Source organism: Pelobates fuscus, chromosome 6 (genome assembly GCF_036172605.1).
Source record: "Pelobates fuscus isolate aPelFus1 chromosome 6, aPelFus1.pri, whole genome shotgun sequence".
Taxonomy (NCBI): domain Eukaryota; kingdom Metazoa; phylum Chordata; class Amphibia; order Anura; family Pelobatidae; genus Pelobates; species Pelobates fuscus.
This window is the reverse complement of record NC_086322.1, coordinates 90,123,433-90,146,420: the sequence shown is the minus strand read 5'-3', so window position 1 is coordinate 90,146,420 and position 22,988 is coordinate 90,123,433. Positions and strand designations below refer to the sequence as shown.

General features: G+C 39.9%; 1 protein-coding gene across 4 annotated transcripts in view; it reads left to right on the top strand.

The window, feature by feature from the left end:
• The window catches only part of LNX1 (ligand of numb-protein X 1), a 187,944-nt gene that overhangs the window by 108,036 nt on the left and 56,920 nt on the right, over window positions 1-22,988 (top strand). For 3 of the 4 annotated variants that reach the window (XM_063458007.1, XM_063458010.1, XM_063458011.1), the window contains one exon: window positions 18,784-18,918. The exons of the other annotated variant lie outside the window; for it this stretch is intronic. In XM_063458007.1, the coding sequence (XP_063314077.1) occupies window positions 18,784-18,918 (135 nt within the window). The remainder of the gene's footprint in view (window positions 1-18,783; window positions 18,919-22,988) is intronic. 4 annotated transcript variants of the gene reach the window in all.

Genomic DNA, 22,988 nt, shown 5'->3' with positions numbered 1-22,988 from the left:
TTTAACCTTGTTTTCCCACTCAGTCCAGAAATAATTAAGCTGATCCCATAGTAAGATGGATGTCTAATAGCCATCTCATACAATTTGTTTTCTAATGCTAGCGTATGTACATCAACTATAGAGGGTATAGCAGGGGATTTCCAATATATGGGTAAGTAGGATGTAGCGGCTATAAGAATGTCCTATTATTACTATTGGCTACTTTATTAACATATTCTGGAAATGTTTTTAAAGAGCCCGAGTTCCGATGTAAAGGTGGTAATATTTGGGTCAACTATTTTAATAAGTTTATGAATTTCACTCCAGAATCTAGCGTGTTTTAGGGCAATACCACCAAATGTGTGACATGGTACCCATCTCTTCACACTCCCTCCAACATCTGTCTGAGACATTAGGATTTATTTAGTGAAGGCGTGATGGAACCAGGTACCAATGATAGAGAATTTTAAAATGATTTTCAAGATGACTAGCACACTGTGTGATACCTCTCAAGGCAAGAAAAAAACATATCCAATCCTCCAGTGCATATTGAACTCCCAAATCTCTTTCCCATGACTCCATAAAAGATAATTTAAATGTGGACCTAGGAGAAATATGGGAATATCAAAATGAGATTATGCAGTTACGATATATTTTCTAAATTTGAAGTTTTTAATGATTTATCTCATTAACCATTGTCCAATATTTCAAAATGTTCTTTCAATTTGTCTGTTATTAGAGTATATTTTGGTAATATAGAATCGTCTAAATCAAATTTTTCTTTAAATTGATCAAATGTTAAAAGGGAATTCCCTGAAATGGATAATGGCATTACTCCCGTTACTTATTTCTGTCTTAATTGTAAAAGTATTGGCAGATATATTACACACATACCGACAGCAGCAAATGACATCGTTTTGATAATTTTGACTCATTCCCTGTGCATAAACACACACTTCATGCTTTATTTATACAATGTAAAACAAAATTGCTGAGCGGCAGTCCTTTTGTCTGTCTGATTTTAGCTCTTCCATTCTGGTACTGCAGAAAATAGTGAAACTCGGCCCCTGACCCGGACATCAAGCAGTCTAATAAATACCATGTCTGCCTGTGTGAGCATCTCCAGCTGCATTCTGCTTCCAGTATTTATAAAGCACAAATTGTTGATAAAAATAATTTATGGTAATGGCTATCCAGAGTTCATTATAAACTGCACTACATTATAGGATCTATCTTGGAGTACTATTGAAAATGTGTAGGACGAACATTATCCCCCACATCAAAATAATATAGCTAATTTAAAATCCAGATAATCCAGTTCGATATATCAAACTGTTACAGACATTTTAATAATATTTGTGCATTTTTATTTAGTTTGCTAAAATTGGTTCACTTCCTGCTGCTGGTTGTATCTTTTTTTACATTTTTTTTCTATTGGTAACATTTCTTATTGGGGGGAGGTAGAAGAGTAAGTTTTTACTATTTTAAACACTGCTAAACTTTGATATTCTCCCCCCCCCCCTCCCCCCCAAGTATATAGTCAATAATGATGATAATATAATACTGGTGACTGGACAAAACTACTGTGTAAAAATGTTGCCTTCTCGTGTAATTACAGTGTGTGGCATGCTAATGTGCCTATGGTATTGTATTGTAATGAAGTGGGGTACACGAGTGCATCTAGTGCAGAAATCACATCAGTGGGATTATGTGAAGTTAGGATTAGATATATAGATGTTGGCACGTTGAGATTATCTAATTCACTATCCCGCACATTTTCAAATCTTCCCCATGCCTAAAATCCTTTAAGAGATCCCACTCTACATATCTCAAAACAGAATGCACGTGTCGTGGTTGATTTAAATATTTCCTACCTGTTATATGTTACATTTTGTATATATTGTGTATTAATATTGATTTTGTATTTTATTGTATCCTATTGTGTCAATGCAAAGTTTGGTGGACCCAGGACATACTTCGCAATGAGAGAAATCTCAATGTATCCTTCCTGGTGAAATATTTTATAAATAAATAAAATAAAAAAAACTATAAGCATAAGACCTCTAAGAGGTTAATATATATATATATATATATATATATATATATATATATATATATTTTTTTTTTTTACAAAAATAAAATACCAGGTTATTTTGCATCCATTTTTCTGTTTGTTTTTTTTGAGTGCAGAATCCCTACAAATATATCATTTTCGATTTCAAAGATTACTTTGGGAGGGAGTATTATTTTGGGAGATACACCTGGTGACTCATTGCAGCAGTGCGGGCTAGTAACGTTTTACGATGGCGAGGCACTAGGCTGTCCAGCTGGAACTGGATCCCCTATAAACACCTTTCCGTGATCTGATGAATTCTGCAAACATTGACTTCCGCTCTGACCTAATAAGAAGCTATACCATAAACCTATGGAAATATTGGGTTTTCACAAATACCCCAAGATCTTGTCATGCTCAGCTGTGTTGAACAGCTTCTCCAGACAGACCTCAAGCAGGTGGGATGGCAACCATGGAGCTGCTTTGTTAGATTTATTTATTTTTTATATTGATTTTATTTATTTTTCATTTTATTACCCCCCAACCAAAAATGTCTTAGAAGCCACATCATGGAAAACATTCAATCCTTTCCAACAGAATATGTAGCACGGGCGTTGGGTACATGGAGTAAACATGCTTCAGACTTTTCTTATATCCCATTCCACGTGTAGAGCAATATCTCATCCCTTGCTTTGTTGATCAAGCTGTTAATTATCTGTGGAACACCACCCTAATGTTTACGGATTCTGAGAAGTGTTATGTAGCTATACATTCAAGACTTTGTGAGTCATACTGCCATATAATTAAGCCATGTTTACTAGCAATCATGTGGTATAATGATCTCCACAGCTATAATTTTGTCTAATTGGCTTGCAACCACACAGCATTTTGCATAGCTTGATTGGTATTGTGTAACCTTAGCTGACCTGCATAAAATTCAGTCACTGTATTGTTCTGTGTGCATTGTCTCTTCTTGTGATATTTTTTTTCTGGTAGTCCGCTGTACACGTTTCAAGTTGAGAATGTAAAAATTGCATCTAGAGTAATGACGAATCATTGTAAGTAGCAGCCTTTGTTCAGTTAGTAATTTGGCTGATTACATTTTTCTTTTGTGCACATGCGCCATATTTGATCATTCCAAGTAATATTTTAGAATCCTTGCTGCCAAGTTAGGCTTTTAACAAATGTGCATAAAATGGTTAATTTAATTATATAGTTTAATATGAAATATTAGCTTGGTACCAAAAAGAATGTGGTGAGACTGAACCTGATAAAACTCCCCACAGTGCACATACACAAATTATGGAGATAGTTATAGAGAGAGATATATATTACACATAGATTTGGAATTCATTGTGAATGATCACTTTATTGAATAACCCTGTTACTGATATCTGTCTTATTTGAAAAAGTATTGGCAAACATATTACAAACTTAGTTCTCATGTTAGTATGAACTTGTATATCCTGTAATTTCAGCCACTGTCAAATGTTGAAATATTGTCTACATGTGAGATATATTTAGTTTTGTTAGTAAATGTTTTAATTAATGTCTGGATTATGGTTTTATATAATATTTAATTACACCATATTGTATGCACTAATTATACGTTTGTAGCCCTTGTAGGAGAAAATCATATATATATTCCTTCCTCAAAAAAATCCCCTCCCAATCCTTCCGGTACATACAGGTCATTTGATGTCCTCTGTGTATTTCTCACTCATCCCTGTAGATTGTAAACTTGTGTAAGTCTGTCAAGTATTTCATAATACTGATTAAGGAACAGTGCACACACAAAACCTAACTCCACAAATAAATAGGTGATAGATGATTTTAAGTAACCTAAATTATGTATTTTGTTTACATTTTGGTCTTTACAGCAACACCACTGCTAAGAAATGCATGTTCCAGGTATGCTCCAATTCATGTTTTTTTCCCTTCTCGGAGTATTTAATAGTAAACGATATACCGGTAATCAACAATTTTTTGGACATATTTACAGTTTTCAAGGCTGTTATATTAATATTATTGTATTATATATTAATATTTTCACATACACTAATTGTGTGTGTTGGAGTAGCCATGCATGCGCTTTGTTTCCCTGGAATAGAGATGGCACAAGGATGTATTATGTGAAGAAGGTTGGCTTGTGGAAGCAATGTTATGCTGGGAAATCTTGGGTCCTGGCATTCATGTGGATGTAACTGGGACACTGTCAGGGTACCTGTGGTCTCTACCTCCGAAAGAGGTAGAGACTTAGCTGTTCCTCCATCCAGACGGCCTGATGGCTCCCTTCCCCGCGGTCTATCCGGTCATGCTAGGCCGGCCGCGAGGGAGTGACTGCCTTTTACAGCATCTAGGCAGGAAGTAGTCATCAGGACACGCCCCCGGATCGACCTGTCAGTCAATTGCTGCAGGACCAATCAAGACGCCTTGGAGGCGTGGTTACTGCTCTGAACAGGGTATTTAACAGAGCTTCTTTCATTAGCTCATTGCCCTGTCGTGGTTCTAGTTTGTTCTAGTCACTCAGTGCTTGTGTATTCTATTATCCCTTTTGGTTTTGACCCGGCTTGTTTACCTTACTCTGCTTATCTCTGTTACCCTTGATTCGGCTTGTCTCTCGCTTACCTGTCTTCTGTTACCCTCGACCTCGGCTTGTCTTTGACCATTCTATACTGTACTACTTACGTTAGTCCGGCCATTCTAAGGTCCGGTATACGTATCTGGCTACTGTTTGTACTCTGCGTGTTGGATCCCTGTCCCGATCCTGACATTACGACAGGGTCAATGGATCCTGCAAGTACAAACAGTAAGCTGGCTGCTCCTGATCCTAGGTTTGAAGCCATGGATCACAGAATGGATCAGATGGCGCTTGCGCTACAGGCTCTATTAGCTTGTGCCAATAACCCACCAGAGGAGATACGCAATACCCCTGTTTCTCCTGTCGGTTCAGGTCTAGAGGTAGCCACAGTGGGTGCTTCTTCTCACATTACCCCCCCAGTACGCTATGGTGGGGCTCCTGAGAAGTGTCGTGGTTTTTTAAACCAAATTAGTATCCACTTTGAATTGCAACCTCGCTCTTATCTTACAGATAGGGCAAAAGTAGGATTTATTATCACCCTACTCATTGAGAAAGCTCTGAGATGGGCCAACCCACTATGGGAGAACGATAACCCATTAGTTTATAACTATAACGCATTTGTAGATGCTTTTAGAAGAACATTTGACCCTCCAGGTAGAAAGGTTAATGCAGCCAGATTACTGTTGCGCCTGAGACAGGAGAACCGAACACTGGTGGATTATGCACTAGAGTTCAGGTCTCTGGCGGCAGAAATCAAGTGGAATGAGCAGGCGTATATGGATGTATTTTTGAATGGCCTATCTGATGTAATCCTTGATGAGGTTGCTACCAGAGAACTCCCTGAGAATTTAGAGGATTTAATTTCGTTCATCTCTCGTATAGATGAACGTCTAAGAGAGAGACAGAACACTCGAGAGAGGAACCAGAGACCTTCTTTTAGGTTAGCTCCCGCTTTTTCAAGTCCTGACTCCACGATATCTTTGTTTACTGAACCTATGCAGATAGGGTATACCCGCCTCTCTGAGGAGGAAAGACAGCACAGGAGAAGAGAGGGTTTGTGTATGTACTGTGGGGCCAAGGGTCATTTACTCTCGAACTGTTCTAACCGCCCAGGAAACGCTCGCACCTAAGTCTCTCTAGAGGACAGGCCTTGGGTGTTTCTATTTTGTCCTCTACTCCGAATTATAAAGATCACAGGCTTCTGCTACCAGTTTCCTTAACTTGGGGGAAGGAAGTAGTAAGGGCTATGGCATTGATAGATTCCGGTGCTGCTGAGAATTTTATCGACCAAGCCTTTGCTAGTAAGAACAATTTCCCATCCCAGCTAACGGAGACACCTTTGGCCGTTGAGGCCATAGATGGTAGACCACTACTAGACCCTGTTATCTTTCGTGAGACCATACCCATTGAGTTAAATGTTGGTATCCTACACGTGGAGAAGTTATCTCTTATGCTCATTTCGTCTCCTTCTGTTCCCATAGTTCTGGGGTACCCATGGTTGAAAAAACATAACCCTATTATCGATTGGGAGTTAGGGGAGATACTCTCGTGGGGCCAGGGCTGCCAGGATCGGTGTTTGTGCAAGGTTTCCCCATTAGCTAATATTAACATACCGGAGAATCCTACTCAGTCCACAGAAAGACAAATACCAGACCTTTACCTAGACTTAAGGGCAGTATTTGACAAGAAGAATGCCGATTCTTTGCCTCCACACAGGTCATTTGACTGTAAGATTAAGCTTCTACCCGGCACTATGCCTCCGAGGGGTCATGTATATCCTTTGTCTGTTCAGGAAAACTCGGTTCTAGAGGAGTATATTCGGGAGAATTTAGAAAAGGGATTCATCAGGAGGTCTTCTTCTCCGGCCGGGGCTGGGTTCTTTTTCATTAAGAAGAAGGATGGCACGCTGAGACCATGTATCGATTACCGAGGCTTGAATAAAATAACTGTCAGAAATGCCTATCCTATCCCACTGATTACCGAGTTATTTGATCGTCTTAAGGGCTCCATAATCTTCACCAAGTTAGATCTCAGAGGGGCTTACAATTTGGTGAGAATCCAGCAAGGTCACGAGTGGATGACGGCATTCAATACCCGGTATGGCCATTACGAATACACTGTTATGCCATTTGGACTCTGCAATGCGCCTGCAGTATTTCAAGATTTGATTAATGAGGTACTTAGGGAGTTTCAGCATGATTGTGTTATTGTTTACCTGGACGACATACTAATACACTCTAAGGAGATTGAGACTCACCATAGACAGGTCAGAAAGGTATTACACAAGCTGCTGCAACATGGCCTATATTGCAAATTGGAGAAGTGCAGTTTTGATCAGTCTCAGGTAGACTTTCTTGGATACGTGATTTCTGGGGAGGGTTTTAAAATGGATCCTGTAAAACTCCAATCTATTTTAGACTGGCCCTTGCCCAAAGGACTCAAAGCTATCCAAAGGTTTATTGGTTTTTCCAACTACTATAGGCGCTTCATTAAAGGATACTCCTCTATCATTGCGCCTATTACCAATATGACCAAACAAGGGGCTGATACTAAGTTCTGGTCTAAGGAAGCTCTTGGTGCTTTCAAGACTCTCAAGGAACTTTTTGCCTCGGCTCCCATTCTAGTCCATGCTGATACGACTCTGCCTTTCTTGCTTGAGGTCGATGCCTCTGAGACAGCAGTTGGGGCTGTTCTGTCTCAAAGGTTAGGGGTGGATAAACCGTTACACCCTTGTGGTTTCTTCTCTAAGAAATTTTCTGGGCCTGAGAGCAGATATGACATCGGGGAAAGGGAACTGTTAGCAGTCATTAAAGCCTTAAAGGAGTGGAGACATTTGTTGGAGGGGACCCTACACCCTATTACGATTTTGACGGACCACAAAAACTTGTCCTATATTGGGGAGGCTAAGCGCTTATCCTCTAGACAAGCTCGTTGGTCCTTATTCCTGACTCACTTCAATTATGTACTGACTTACAGACCTGGTTCTAAAAACTCTAAAGCCGATGCATTATCTCGCCAATATGAACCTTCTACTGTACCTGAACCAGTTCTTTCTTCTATAGTTCCGAAATGCAATATCATTGCTAATACGAATCTCAGGATTCATTCTCCATTACTGGCCGAGATCATTAAGTTGCAACATCTAGCACCTAAACAGACTCCTGCGGGCCGTCATTTCGTTCCTCCTGCTCTTCAACTGGAACTTTTACAGTGTTTACATAATAGCAAGATGGCGGGACATCCTGGTATTCGCAAAACTTACGCGTTGATCTCTAAGGACTTCTGGTGGCCTGCTTTACGGAGGGATATTGAGGAGTTAATCGCTGCATGTGAAGTTTGTACTAAAACCAAACAACCCCATACGCTTCCATGTGGATTCCTGCACCCCTTGGAGGTTCCAGAAAAACCATGGTCCTGTTTGGCCATGGACTTTATTGTCGATCTACCTATCTCTAAAAGACAGACTGTTATCCTCACCGTGGTTGACAGGTTTACTAAGATGGCACACTTCATTCCCCTGCCTAAACTCCCGTCTTCTCCCGAATTGGCAGTGATATTCGCTAAGGAGATTTTTCGCCTACATGGGATACCCTCTCAAATTGTATCGGACAGAGGCTCCCAATTTGTTTCCCGCTTTTGGAGGTCCTTCTGCTCTCAACTTGGTATTAAATTAAACTTTTCTTCTGCCTATCATCCTCAGTCTAACGGAGCTGCTGAACGTACCAACCAGAAAATTGAACAATATTTACGATGCTTTGTTTCTGAACATCAGGATGATTGGGTCGGTTTGATTCCTTGGGCGGAGTTTGCACACAACAATCTCGTTTGCGATTCTACTCATTCAAGCCCCTTCTTCATGAATTATGGTTTTCATCCGTCTATTCTTCCTTCGGATTCTCCTTCCCAGGGGGTGCCGTCGGTTGATGTTCATGTTGCCAATTTGAGGAAGTTGTGGGATCAAACTCGACAAATCCTTGTGCACAACTCTATGTTGGTTAAGAAACACGCTGATAAACGTAGAAGGGCGGCTCCGGTCTTTGTTCCAGGTGATAGGGTATGGCTGAGCACGAGGAACATCCGTTTAAAAGTGCCATCCATGAAGTTCGCTCCTCGTTATATTGGACCCTACAGGGTGCTGACCCGTATCAATCCAGTTGCGTATCGTTTAGCTCTTCCTAATACCTTACGCATCCCGAACTCGTTTCACGTTTCATTGCTGAAACCACTCATATGTAACAGATTTTCCTCCACAATAGCCCCTCCTTGCCCCGTTCAGGTGGAGGGTCAGGAGGAGTATGAGGTTAACTCTATTATTGATTCTCGAATCTCCCGGGGGAGAGTACAATATCTGGTTGATTGGAAGGGATATGGTCCTGAGGAGAGGAGTTGGGTACCTCAGGAGGATGTTCATGCTCCCCGTCTCCGCAGGGCGTATCACTCTCGCTTCCCATCTCGTCCCGGTTCATTCCGCCCGGTGGGCGTATCTGAGAGGGGGGTTACTGTCAGGGTACCTGTGGTCTCTACCTCCGAAAGAGGTAGAGACTTAGCTGTTCCTCCATCCAGACGGCCTGATGGCTCCCTTCCCCGCGGTCTATCCGGTCATGCTAGGCCGGCCGCGAGGGAGTGACTGCCTTTTACAGCATCTAGGCAGGAAGTAGTCATCAGGACACGCCCCCGGATCGACCTGTCAGTCAATTGCTGCAGGACCAATCAAGACGCCTTGGAGGCGTGGTTACTGCTCTGAACAGGGTATTTAACAGAGCTTCTTTCATTAGCTCATTGCCCTGTCGTGGTTCTAGTTTGTTCTAGTCACTCAGTGCTTGTGTATTCTATTATCCCTTTTGGTTTTGACCCGGCTTGTTTACCTTACTCTGCTTATCTCTGTTACCCTTGATTCGGCTTGTCTCTCGCTTACCTGTCTTCTGTTACCCTCGACCTCGGCTTGTCTTTGACCATTCTATACTGTACTACTTACGTTAGTCCGGCCATTCTAAGGTCCGGTATACGTATCTGGCTACTGTTTGTACTCTGCGTGTTGGATCCCTGTCCCGATCCTGACAGACACGTAACACTTACCTAGAGATTGGTGCAGACCACATACACCCCTTCATGGCAGTGGTGTGGTCTGATGGCAGTGACCTCTTTCGGCAGGATTTTGCACTCTCCCACACTGCAAACATTGTTCAGGAATGGTTTTTGGAATATGACACAATATTAGGTATGTGCTTTTAATTTAGCTCTGTGTATATTCTAGGTTTCCTTTGACAAATCCCCACCTTCCACCCAGTCCCTTATCTCTTGCAGCACACGACTCCAACCTTCTGGTATAGGAAATCCCTCACCATACATATATTTAATGTGCCCAAACAAGTGGTTCCATTGTTCTGGAAACAGGACATATCTGCCCCCTACACACTGGTGCACTAAGATGGAGGAGTTGAGGCTGCAGGCAAAGCTAACGTTCTCTGCTCAAGGCAGGATGCAGGACTACTCCAGCACATGGGCAAAGTGGCTGGCCACAGCCTTCTCACCTGATTTTCTCAGCTACCCATACCAGTAAAGCTCAGAAGCTCTGGCAAGCTACTTCTCTGCTGGGGTACTGGTCGTGACCATCTCAACATGGTCCCGGGTTCCCAGGTCCCCTCACTCTTTTACTCCTTCTATTGCACATTGATGCATGTTGTCACGCTCACCCAAAACTACTTGAGACCTGCGGGTCTCGTTATACTTTGAATCTTGTTTCTGGGTCCTGCGAGGCCCATTATGTTCTTATGGTCTATATTGAAATCTTTAATAAAAAATTATATTTAACACACAACATTCCACGTTAGAGCAGCAATGCCACCCATGATAGTTTTTTTTTTTTTTTTTGGTATTAATTTAGAAGACAAAAAAGGAAACCATTAAACACACAGCCAAGATGTTTTGACATCTAACTGAACGCTATCAAAGTTTATAGGATAAGAGGAAGTTCTAAACTTTCTTACAGAGGGAATAACAGCTGGCAGAAACTGATACAAAGTATCCAAGTAAAATTGCATCTAGAGTAATGACGAATCGTTGTAAATAGCAGCCTTTGTTCAGTTAGTAATTTGGCTGATTACATTTTTCTTTTGTACATATGCACCATATTTGATCATTCCAAGTCATATTTTAGAATCCAAGTAGATTTAACATGGTATAAACAATAAAACCAGTGTAACCATGCACAAACCATGTAAATTATGTCTGTAACTTTTTCAACATATAAAAGCTGAATATTGTGTGTATAAATGTGTATGTATGTACTGTGTGTGTGTGTGTGTGTGTGTATGTATAATATATATATATATTTATCACACAAAATCTGTCAGTAGAAGAACTGTGAAAGCCAAGTGGACCAACTGTGTGCTGAGACTCATTTCTAGTAAAAAATTACACTTCTTTACTTGTGTATTTTAATGATAATTTTCATTAGAATACAACTGTACAATATTATAGCTAACATTTGAGACCAGTATTTAGCATGTCCTCTAGGGCCCAAGTTACAAGCATAGAACTCAACTTGCAATCAGTATTGCACATATAGAGGTAGGCAAAGTAAAGAAAGGAAAGAAACACGTTTAAAAACATAAGGTGTAAAGCAGTATTTGGCAATAATCTTTTGTTCGGTTCCTGTGCATAGAATGTCTCCCGGTGAGTTGCCCCCAAGTTCTGAACTTGCACTTGAGTATGATCATAGTGAATGTTCAGTGTGTTAATGGCCTTAATTTTTTTGATTTGGTCGAATGTTCCGTTCGCTTCCTTGCGCCTCTCTCGCTCATTCCAGCCGCTGCGTCGACCCATATAGTTCTAGAGTGTGTGAGCTGCCTTGGGATGCTTTTTCCCCTGTAGGGTTAGCTGGGATGCCCAGTGTCTGGTTCAGAGTCTCTGGGTTTTCAGATGAGGAAAAGGTTAGTGTCTCTTGTCTATGTGAGATTGCCAGAGATCCGCCGGTGTTCCACCTGTATTTGATGGAGTGGTCACGTAAGGCCCTTGTAACTGGTGCCAGCTTTCTCCTTTCCACTAGGACCGAGAAGGGGAGATCATTGTAGATGGATATAGTACATTCACCAAATTTCAATATATTCATTATGGTGGTTCGTACCGTTTTGTCAAGGTTTTCCAGCTGTTGTGTGTTGCCCTGGATTTTCTTCTCTCTGGTCCCCTTTCTCTCCTCCACAGCAGTCACTCTCTGGTGCAGTATGTCCACTTCAGCCTGGGTCTCCTGCAAGTCTTCCTTCCAAATATGTCCCTGGTCAACCAGGAATTTTTTTTTTCTTTGTTTCTCAGTCCTCCTGTGATTCCTCTGAGGCCTTAGTCTCTCTGGAGGTTGGGCACCATCTTGACTGATGTCAGCAAAACGGGACGCTCAAAGGAGAGCCTGATGTCGGGGAGTGGCGATCTCTCTGGTGGAAAGAACCGCCTGTGCTTGCGCCCCATAGATTCAGCTGTGGGGTAGCGTATAGGTTGCAGTCTGTAAGTTTGTTTTTCTGACGTCGCTGGTTTGCGTGGCTTCAGCGGAGCTCCACACAGACACGTCTGGATTGGTTGCTAGGCAAATCACGCCCCCACAATTTAAAATTTTTATGTTTGTAACATTGATCTAGATATAAGAATTTAGATAAAAAAAATTTGAGCGATTTATCGAGTAACGTACGCACAGAAAACCAATATTTGTACTTTCTAAATGAAATGCTAATAAGAGTGCTAGAAGGATTAGGGAGGACGATGCACATTGCATCCCATTTCTGTCAGATAAATAGAATATTTGCATCTTCTCGTTCTCTTCCTGACCTCACTGAGTCACTTTTCTCTTATGCATAAACAGATTTATCTGTGTACCAACCTGCAATTCAGGTTTCCTACATTGCCAATCTCCTGCCTCCCTGCTACCATCCTTCGGATTGCTATTTGTCTACATTTTATTCTTGTATCATTTTTCGATGGCTTACATACTATTCCTAGCATTGCTACTCTCTAAGATCTGACCATTATCTGAGGACGATATAGCCATGGTCAGCCATGATTTGTCATCAAATTGTCTCACTCCTTCCAACCAAATACTCGGACTGTTTGTCCTTCATTTTTCTGTTCTTTACACCCCATAAATATAGCTTGATTAAGACTTCATAATGCCCTAGATAACGAAACCATTTCAGACAGATCTCTAGTTTGTTCGCCATAAAATGTAAGGCTAATGTGAATAGGTTTCGAATGCTAGCCTTGGACAATGGTATTTTGAACATCACTATGCCAAAATGATAACTCGACGAATGATGCTGTAATGATTTTGCACTCTTATGAATGTAGCCCAATTTTCGCATCAGTCTGATGGTGCTATTGGTAGTTACGGTACCTATTTTAGGCAGTGCTGTTCTAAATATTTTAGATTTACCCTGCTGCCCATGGATCCTGAACTCTAAGTATGCACTTGGGCTGTATTATAAGTTCTGGAACTACTCTAATCACATTACTAAGCTCTGTATTACTTATTCTATGGCTAGGAACATCTACAAAAGGGGAACTCAGAACTCCGAGTGTAAGTCATTAGCCAGTATAATTAAGCCATAGTTGCCATACCTTCATACAATTTGCTCAAATCTTCAACATTGCCTATCAATTTATCCATTAAATCAATTTAAAGAGACACTATAGGCATCAAAATAACTATAGCTTAATGAAGCAGTTTTGGTGTTTAGACCATGCCCCTAAAGTTTCACTGCTTAATTCTCTGCTATTTAGTATTTACATCACTTTTGTTTCTGTTTATGCAGCCCTAGCCATACCTCCCCTGGCTGACTCACACAGCCTGCATTAAAAAAAATGGTTTCATTTCCAATGAGATATTAACTTGCTTCAGTTTTAATCTCCTGCTCTGTAAAATAGAACTTTAATCAAGAGCTACTGCATGGTCTAGAAGGCTATTAACAGAGCAGAAGACAATAACTTCTAAATTAAACAGACTGTGCAATAAAGCAATTTTACCTAGCTCTTCCTGCTGCTGGACATTATTTAATCATATTCTCTCCAAGAGAAGCATTGAGGACAAATCTCCACACCTCAGCTTCTCATAAACATGGATACCATTTATTGAGAGTTAGTGATTTGTATAAATAATAATAATAATAATACTTAAGGCCTATATTAGTTAAAATGGTGCTTTAAGTATTCATTTTTATGAATCCAGGAATATAGTTACCTGCTTTATAAAGCTCTTGTGGACCATTCTTTCCTGACTTAATCAGTGGATTAAATGGAGTTGTATTCCACATGAGCTGTTTAGCATGTGGTTGCTTCACCCTTCCATTATATCACATGTAAATTACAGTTCCCACCAGCCTCAGCCAGAATCCCATGAGCATTATAGGAGTTATTGAAAACTTTTTTTGTTTGGATGCATGAATCCATTTTTGCTGCCACTGTTAGCACTGGCTTTTTGCTGGCCATGTGGCAATCAGTAAAATGAAGTGGTTATTGAGCCAACAATTCCGTTTTAACTACCAACATGTAAAACACCTACACACGCTGGTGATTTACTGCATTTATACTCTACCTTTTGTCTCATCTCCCCATTTTAACCTTTAGATTTTAAGCTCACGGGTTATCTAGCAAAGTGCTCTGTATAAAAGATGTTCAGGGGCTAGATCTCCGCACCTAGGCAGTGCCCTGTTTACCTTTTGCATTAGTCTGTTTATATGGTACTGTCCTTTTCCCCAAAAGTACAGCGCTGCAAAATATGTCGGTTTATTATAAATGCCGGTAAAATAATACATTTACGGGTTGGTGTTTCAACTTTTTTTTTGGGGGGCTTTAATTGGAAGGCATATTTATAATTATCTGAGGACAAATAATTGAATGTTGGCATGCTGTGAGTGATCTACTCATTAATCTTCACCCTAAATTGATCCCACTTTCTCAGATTAAGGTTTGAGGTGCAGGTCATAACCGTGATCAGCCAGATGTACTGTGAACTGTCAAGTGCAAACCCATATAGAATTACCAGTTGATGGTTTCCTTGGGACATTATGTATTTTTACTAAATGAGGGTCTGGCATTGGAACCGAAACCTGAAACCTCACTTCAGTCATATGAGAAAGGACTGTTCTGAATAGTTTATAGGTTAACATTTTCCAATGAATTTGAAATGCCATTTGCCCCCATAGTTCAACTGCATGCAAGTATTGTAAAAACAAATTTAGACCTGTACATGCCTCTTTAAATTACAAACTGCGTGCAGTGATGTATATAATATGTTTCTCTCTTAACACTGAATTTTAAAAATAACTTTCTTAAAAAAAATAAAAAATGAAATGTTGGAAGATGGCTTTGGTTTCACCAACCAGTCATCAAGACCGTGGCTACAAAGCAACCAAAACTTTACTCGTAGAATGTTTACATACGGATTTTGCTTGTCTTCATGAATGCACTAGCATGCACGCAAGACGAGGGTAAGGTATGAAAGAACCGTAAACATTGACACTTTTTTTTGTAGTGTGGTTACAATAAAGCATAATTTGAGGGATATAAAGTGCCAGACTTTGATGTCCTGCTTTATGATATTTGAATACATTTCCATATATGTTCTTTTAAAGTGACTCTGGTTTCATGTTGGAGAGTATATTTAAGTAGTAATACTTAATGGTGCTTGCATACGTATTGAACCCATATGTGGTGAAAGGTGCCAGTTTGCACAGATTGAATAAATTGTGATAATGAGGGCACAATTACCTTACAATTGGCCTCCACCTGTGAGTCATTAAAGTTACTGCCATTTTGTTAGGATGACCCCCCCCCCCCTGCCCCTGAAGGAAATAGAGCATTCTACCAAAGTTATAGTGCAAGTAATGTTAATAAATAGATTGAGAATATTATCAAAGTCTTTGGATCGAGTAATGAGCACCACAGTCACTAACCTATGATTAAAATAAAAGTATCCGAATCGTGTCCAGAATGTGATATTGCTGTAAAATTACATAAACTAGTTATACGGTACTGAATTTTTAACAAGAAATCATCTTCATTTTTCTCAATTTAATACCCCCCATCAGAGCCCATCGTTTATCTCTCTACGATGAGTAATGACCATCTTAATGTGGATTGCATAATCTTAATACAGAGCTACACAAACAGTATCTCATTTTAGAGTAAATAGAAAATCCCCCCGGCAATTCATATCGGGAATAAAGCCTTGCAAGTGAGTAAATTAGATTTTACTAACTATCTGACTAAACATTTAGCTCTTTAAAAAGAAAGGAAACCTTATACATAAATACAGTCTTTGGGTGCTTAAACCTCTGCACATGCCGGTTACGTGACTGAAAACAAATAATATTACCAAGTAAACAAACACCACCATTATTTGCAACCATAACTTATAGTATATTAGGTTCAACACATTTCCTACCATTTAACGTTAAAGGTGATGGACTATCAACCTAAAAATGATGGGTCACCCCCTAGAGAACCTTGAAACAGAATGTTTTTTTTTTGTTTTGTTTTTTTAATGTAAAAATTAAAAATTAAAACAAATAATGGAATGTATTGTTACCTTAATAAATGTAACCCTAGCTTTAAATATCAATGTATTTGCACATTTGTACATAACTAATATGTATGCATGTGTGTGTATATGTGTGTGTATGTATGTGTATATATATGTGTGTGTGTAGACACGGAGGGAAAATACACAGTGAATGAGGTCCAAAACTATCAAATGTACTTGCAACTCTCCCAACTATCTGGGCGGGGGAATCAGGACGGCGAGTAGGGTCATTAGAAGGAGATCTGTATCAGTAGTGGTGCCCATAATGGGTTGGCCCTTCAGAGAAGTGGAGGATCCACCCAATGATCATATGCCTGGATGTCCCCGCATGGTCCTAGTGCCCACTGCACCAGGCAACTAAAACACATGACAGCAGGACTGGAACCCGAAATCAGGAATGTCTCACAAAAAGCTGGTCTATTGGGAGGATTATCCTTAAGTTGTATTGGTGCCACAAGTGTTCCTTTTAAACAACTTTTTTAAATGTATTATTATTATTATTTACAAAGTGCCAACACATGTCTTATTTTGAGTCAGTCCCTTGTTGCATTTGCTTCTATAAATCTACTCAAAGTTTGGTTAATGGAAAAATGCTTAAAACTCTAAAATGTTTCCATGGGATGTTTCACCTTAAAGTCCTTCCAAGGGAACAAAGAATCTTGTTGAGTGCTCCTGTTTCTGTGAACCTTCAGGGGTCATTGCATGATAGATTGCTTACATTCACACCAGTCTGCTTATGCCAAAGTGCATTAGAACATGTACAAGGTACACACTATTCAGATGCAACTGATTATTTCGAGTGCATTGTAAATCTTCAACCACTAGTCATGTACTCTTGGGTGACAAATGAACATAGATCCTGCTGCTGTTTCACAACTTGTTTTGTTTGTGAAATTGATGGTGTAGCACTAAACATCTGTTTGTTGCTGGCTTTTGTTGATCACTCCCCCTGTGGACTTGCGAAGGATAGGATCTGTTGCTATAGAAAACCAAAAATAATAAACACACTTAAACTACAAAAATGACTATTCATTTAGAAATCATTTTACCAGTAAGAATGTATTGCTTGTGCGTCCTAACTTAATCAAGGGAGATTTAAATATCTTGTTGCCCAATTAGACATTTAACATACACACGTAACCATTAGCAGTTTTGGTTTGAGATAGTCACTATCAAATTTAAACTGGTAGGTTAATTTAGAGTTATGGAGCTCCATATGAGAAAGCTTCTTGACCCATTCCCCTGCAAGGTAGGTTTCGATGAACTTTGGTTTACAATTATTTCTATAGCGCAAACCTATTCTGCAGCGCTGTATTATAAATAAACAAGACAAACACCTAATTCTAGCAAAACATGATAGACCTAATAGAACATGAGGTGAAGAGCTTATATGGACTATAAAGAACAAGACAACGCTTAATGCTTAGGTAGTGGACAAGGTGAATGAAGGGTGTCAGCCATTTTAATCATTGTAACAAATCAAAATGATGAGTAATGTAATGACCTTGCAGGACAAATTGACAAAATTAATTGTATAGAGTGTTGCCTTTACAGATCTGTGTGAGATACAGATACATATTGTACATCTGTGAAATGAATGATTGGCATTTGAATTTGTTGTATTCCTAGCAACTGGTAAGGGGTATTGAACAGGGGGGTGGTGTCTAATTCAGAGGTTGAGTGCGTAGAGTTAAGTGGGCTGCACACAACATGTTAGGAGCCGTCAAATGATTGGATAGAATCTAATGCCCTGCCGTCTTTAAACTTTGCCATCCTAGCCGCCACAACTTACTGTCTGTAATGAAATATGAGTAAGTGATCGCAGGCAAAACTCTTTAGGGATCCCTAAATATGTAGACTGTTAAATTTACTCTTCATATAAACAGTAAGACAGTCATAGGTTAGTAGTGCTTGTTAGTAGATTACTTAAATTTATTATAAACTACTGTATGTGGAAGACCTATATGGCGTTGACCTAAAAAAGAGGAAATTTAATTTGGTAAAAATAGATGAGGAAATGTCTTTATATTATCTACGACAACTGGTGTTCAGTGTATGAAATGTGTTTACCTGAAGAGTTTCTTCACCAAGAAGTGTAATTTGGAGAAGTCAAAAGCAAATTTGCGAACACCACCATGCTAACAATATCCTTTATTCTGTTGGCCTGGCTGCTGTTAGCACACATTTCTCCTGCTAAGCATTGTAGGAGATGTAGTCAACAACAGCTGGAGTGTCATAGGTTGCCCATCATTGGTAGATGCCATGATTCTATGTATTAACAATCATTCTTTCTTTTCCTCTGCTTATTAACACCTTGTTGGGCTGGCTCCTTGCCTGTGAGAGAGGAAGGGGTGCAGTAAGATGGGGTACAGATCTACAAGTGAGGTCTGTAAATATACCTCCTGTATTAAATGTCAGAATACGCTTAGCAGTGCCTTAACCCCTCCACTGCTGAATGGGTATGGTTATTCTGAAATATACCCATTGGATTGTAGGGATTAAAGGAATACAGCCTTAGGTCTAAAATCTGACCTTTCTGAACTTGTAGGAAACTTGCTGTCTGGATCAGTAAAACAGCAGGATTTACATCTGTCTTTCATCACACAGGCCAGCGAGGAGGGGGTGTACTTTATTGTTTCACGGCAGACCAGACATCAGACCCCTGATATCTTGCAGGAGGCTGGGTGGCATAACAACGGCAACCCTCCAACATGCCCAAACGAGCGAAATCATTTTAACAAGGTACTTTACTATTGATTATGGTGAGATTTGAGTTAAAACATTGGAATTTTGTCTAAATTTGACACAAATATATTTACTGTGTGCATCATTGTAATTTATTTACCTCACGGGGGCTGGTTAGCCAGTTTCCTGCCTGGAGGCATGCCCCAAACAATGGGCCAGAAATGTCATCTACATGAAATGTTGATACATTTAGTACACAGTCTTTCCTGCAAGTATATATTTGTCTAACACCCATTAACACCTTTACCAAGCATGGGATGGATTCAGCCAGTGAATACAAATTCTGTATATGCTACAAACTCATGAAAGAACATTAGACTAGCTGCAAACATCAGGTTAAAATGAAATATATTACAGGGGATAGTGTAATTACTACCGTACCTTTTTAGTAAGGTTTATAAATGGGAAGTCACTGATTGGCTGAGTGTGTCAGCTGACCACTCTCAACTAGTTAGTGGCACCGCTGGCCGATTCTGCAAGAGCCTTCCTGTTTCCTGATTTTTTTTATAAAATGGAAGGATAGAGAGAGAGGGAGATTCTGCACTGGAACACAGAATTTGGGGTTTAATCGTTCTAGAATGGTTTAACCTCTTATGATGAGCCAGCGCCAGGAATCTCCTTGCACCATCACTTAATATCGATGAGGTTATGGTGCCTTGAATATTCCTTTAAGTAATGAAACACATTAGCGCTGTGATCCAGTGCTGCTCCCTGTTTTTTCTAACCGCATTGGTATTTACAAGGAATAAAGGTGATTTTTTGGCTCACAATCCATGTGAGTAAAGTCCAGATTCTCATTTTCCAATGTTTCAAGCAGGTGTTAAACCTGCTATTCCCACTCCCAGGTTAAGAGGTACATCTCTTAAATAGTGCATTGGAATAATTGTGTTGATTATGTGACCTCTGGCTCTTTTTTTGTTTTGTTTTGTTTTCTTTCACCAGCACTCATTTAGTTACATTCACCTGGTTGCAGCCTGTCACATGCGGTTACCCTGTCGCATTCACCCAGCCGCTCACCCTGTCGCATTCACCCAGCCGCTCACCCTGTCGCATTCACCCAGCCGCTCACCCTGTCGCATTCACCCAGCCGCTCACCCTGTCGCATTCACCCAGCCGCTCACCCTGTCGCATTCACCCGGCCGCTCACCCTGACACATTCAACCGGCTGATCAACCGGGTAACATAATCCCCGTCACCTCCCTCCTTGTTCAAGTTGTAGCCTACACATACCAACTGACCAATTTGGCTGCTTCCATGTAGTGCACTAAATATAACCCTCGCCCAAGTATCAGTTGCTCTCACCTGATTTACCTTCATAACCATGTGCATGGGAAATTGAGGGACTTCTACATATCCTCGTTAGAGGTACATACACTGTGCTTCCCTTTATCCTCTCAATGATAGATATTTGAATAAGTAATGAAAGTGCAGGACACTAGAATACACTAGAATACTGCTAGAGATAATAGAGGCTAGCATTTATAAAATTAACATTTCTTGTATACCGGTTTTCCCTGAAAATAATACCTCCCCGGAAAATAAGCCCCAGCTTATTTTCAGGGCATGCTCGTAATATAAGCCCTACCTTGAAAATAAGCCCTTGTCACTAGTTTGCTAATCTAGATTCGCGTGATTCCATGCCCGAGTGAGCTGGTCTATGTTCGAGGGAATTCCCCCGAATGTAGACCTGCTGTCTTGCACATGCTTGCTACCATTTCCCACCGGAATTAAAACATCCCCCAAAAACAAGCCCTAATGCGTTTTTCAGTGGAAAAATTAATATAAGACCCGGTCTTATTTTCAGGGGAAAACGGTAGTGCTCTTATCCAGAACGTTTTACAATTTCTGAAAAACGAACATTGGTAATTATACAGAATATAGACTGACAATACACGCAAATTAATACAAAAGTAATGGTGAACCTTGTGTTATGGAAAACTGGTTTCTGGAGACACAATAATAAGCCAGAAGACCAAAAAGGTGACTGGTTTAAAAATGTCTCCAGAACCCTGATTATTTCCCCATAACACATTATTCTCCATTCTATATCTTTTATTTATTTATTTTTATTATATGTGTGATCAATGTCAATAAGCAGAGTTATTGTAGTGGTGGTGTAAGTCAGTTGTGGTGTGACGCAAAAGACGTTCAGGTAGACCTGTAAAAAGAGGGCCACCAAAATTGAATGGCTTGATAAAAGGAGCAGAGGGTGGGCTGACCCAAGCACTATCTGCCCATTGGAAGGGGTGGCCTGTGTATTGGCAGTATAACCCATCCCTATATATATAACCTAACCCTATATATATTTGGGTTAGGGTACATGTTAAGGTAGTGTAGGTTAGTATTTGGGTTATATAGTATTCATATAGTGGCTAATGATGTGTACTGTAGGGGTTAATGTTTTGTTATATTACTGTAGTTAATGTTTATTGATAATCTTGGTTAATATTTATGTAGTATGGAGGTTAGGGGAAAACCTAATTAAAAGTCCTAGTGCTGCCTGAGATTAGTGGAAGTTGTAGTCTCAGAAGATATTTCAGCTGCCATCATTAAAATATCAGTATGAAATTGCCGAGGGGCTCACATGGTTTGGTCACCTCCTGTTCCTCCAAAGTAAAATGAACGGTCAGCCGCAGTGTGTGCCTTTACTTGGTCACCAAAAAAAAGATGGCCTATTCATTTAAATAGCGGCATGTGCTGCTCCAAAGTTTAAAGCCCGTTAATCTTGGGCAGACTGGGACGTTTATATCCCGGCTCTGCCTGAGATTAGGACCCCAGACTGCACTGAGTTGATTCACACAAATATAGGCAATATTTGCACGGATAGCTTCATCACTCGCATAGTACCAGATTATAATGATCTGCCCATTAAGTTAAGAAAGAGAAACCTATTTACAAAATATATAATATTTCTTCTCGATGGTTTGGGAATGTATTTGGTGGTGCCTGCATGGAGTACAAGAATATTTGTACATAGTAGTTGTAGAAATAAGTCACATGTTTAGTGCCTGATCCCATGCTGAATCTCTCGGGAATCCATGTCATTTTATCTGGATGGGATTCCAGTTTGTGAAGGTATCTTCACATTGTTAGTGATGTGAAGTGCAGATGATAAAAGCTTGTTCTGTACATTAACATATACCGTAATATAATGATAGGTATCCAATACTTTTACTCCAGTCGGTTAAACTTTGCATATCTATACATATTGACATGGGTGGGTGGGGTGAGGGGGTTAAAAGAAAAATAAATGTTTTATTATTTATTAAAGCCAAGAGTTCAGTTCTGAAAGACACTAAAAAAATAAAATAAGTAAAAAAAATATCCTCATGGGGTTAACCAAATCTCTTGAATACAAGATCCCCCCAGGATTAGTATACATTAATCTAGTAATTCCGCAGTATGAGAAGACCTTCCTTGAATGCTGATGAACAATCAATCCAGTCTGTTCCGTTAAGACTGTGTTTACATTTTTGCAATGCAGAGAGCATTTTGTGGAATCTTCTAAAGGTAATAAAGAATATATTGAAATGATTTCCATAGAATCTTAAAGAGAAGTGGTTCGTGATAAGGATGGAGTGTATGGATACCATAGGAGAAGTAGTGTCATTTTGAAGGTTTGTTTTCTTCCTTTCTGTACGTGTGACCCAAGTCTTGTATAACGCTGGCCCTGTATCTTGCAGCAAAATGTAATGTGTTATGATAACTGTTGTAAGAGGCTTAACTTCTTTACAGAGCCTGGATTAAAGCATAGATCAAGGAGCTTGTGACCACATCCCGGCATCTGGTTCATACCATGGTGACTTATCTTCAAATCCATTCGATCTTTACATTTTAAGATGAGTGGTCATTCCAAAAGCAAGGTTGGATGTTCAGCAAGGATTTTAACGTTGAGCGTTAGAGAGCACAGCTGGGTCGGTTATCTGTCAGGGGGAAGCAGGAAGACATGTTTACACCCCTCACTTCTTATGACGTGTTTAAATAGTCATTCTTTATACAAAGATACATCTGGACAAATTGTTGATAAGAACAGAACTTTGAGTTGTGTCGCCCACATGCAATCTACG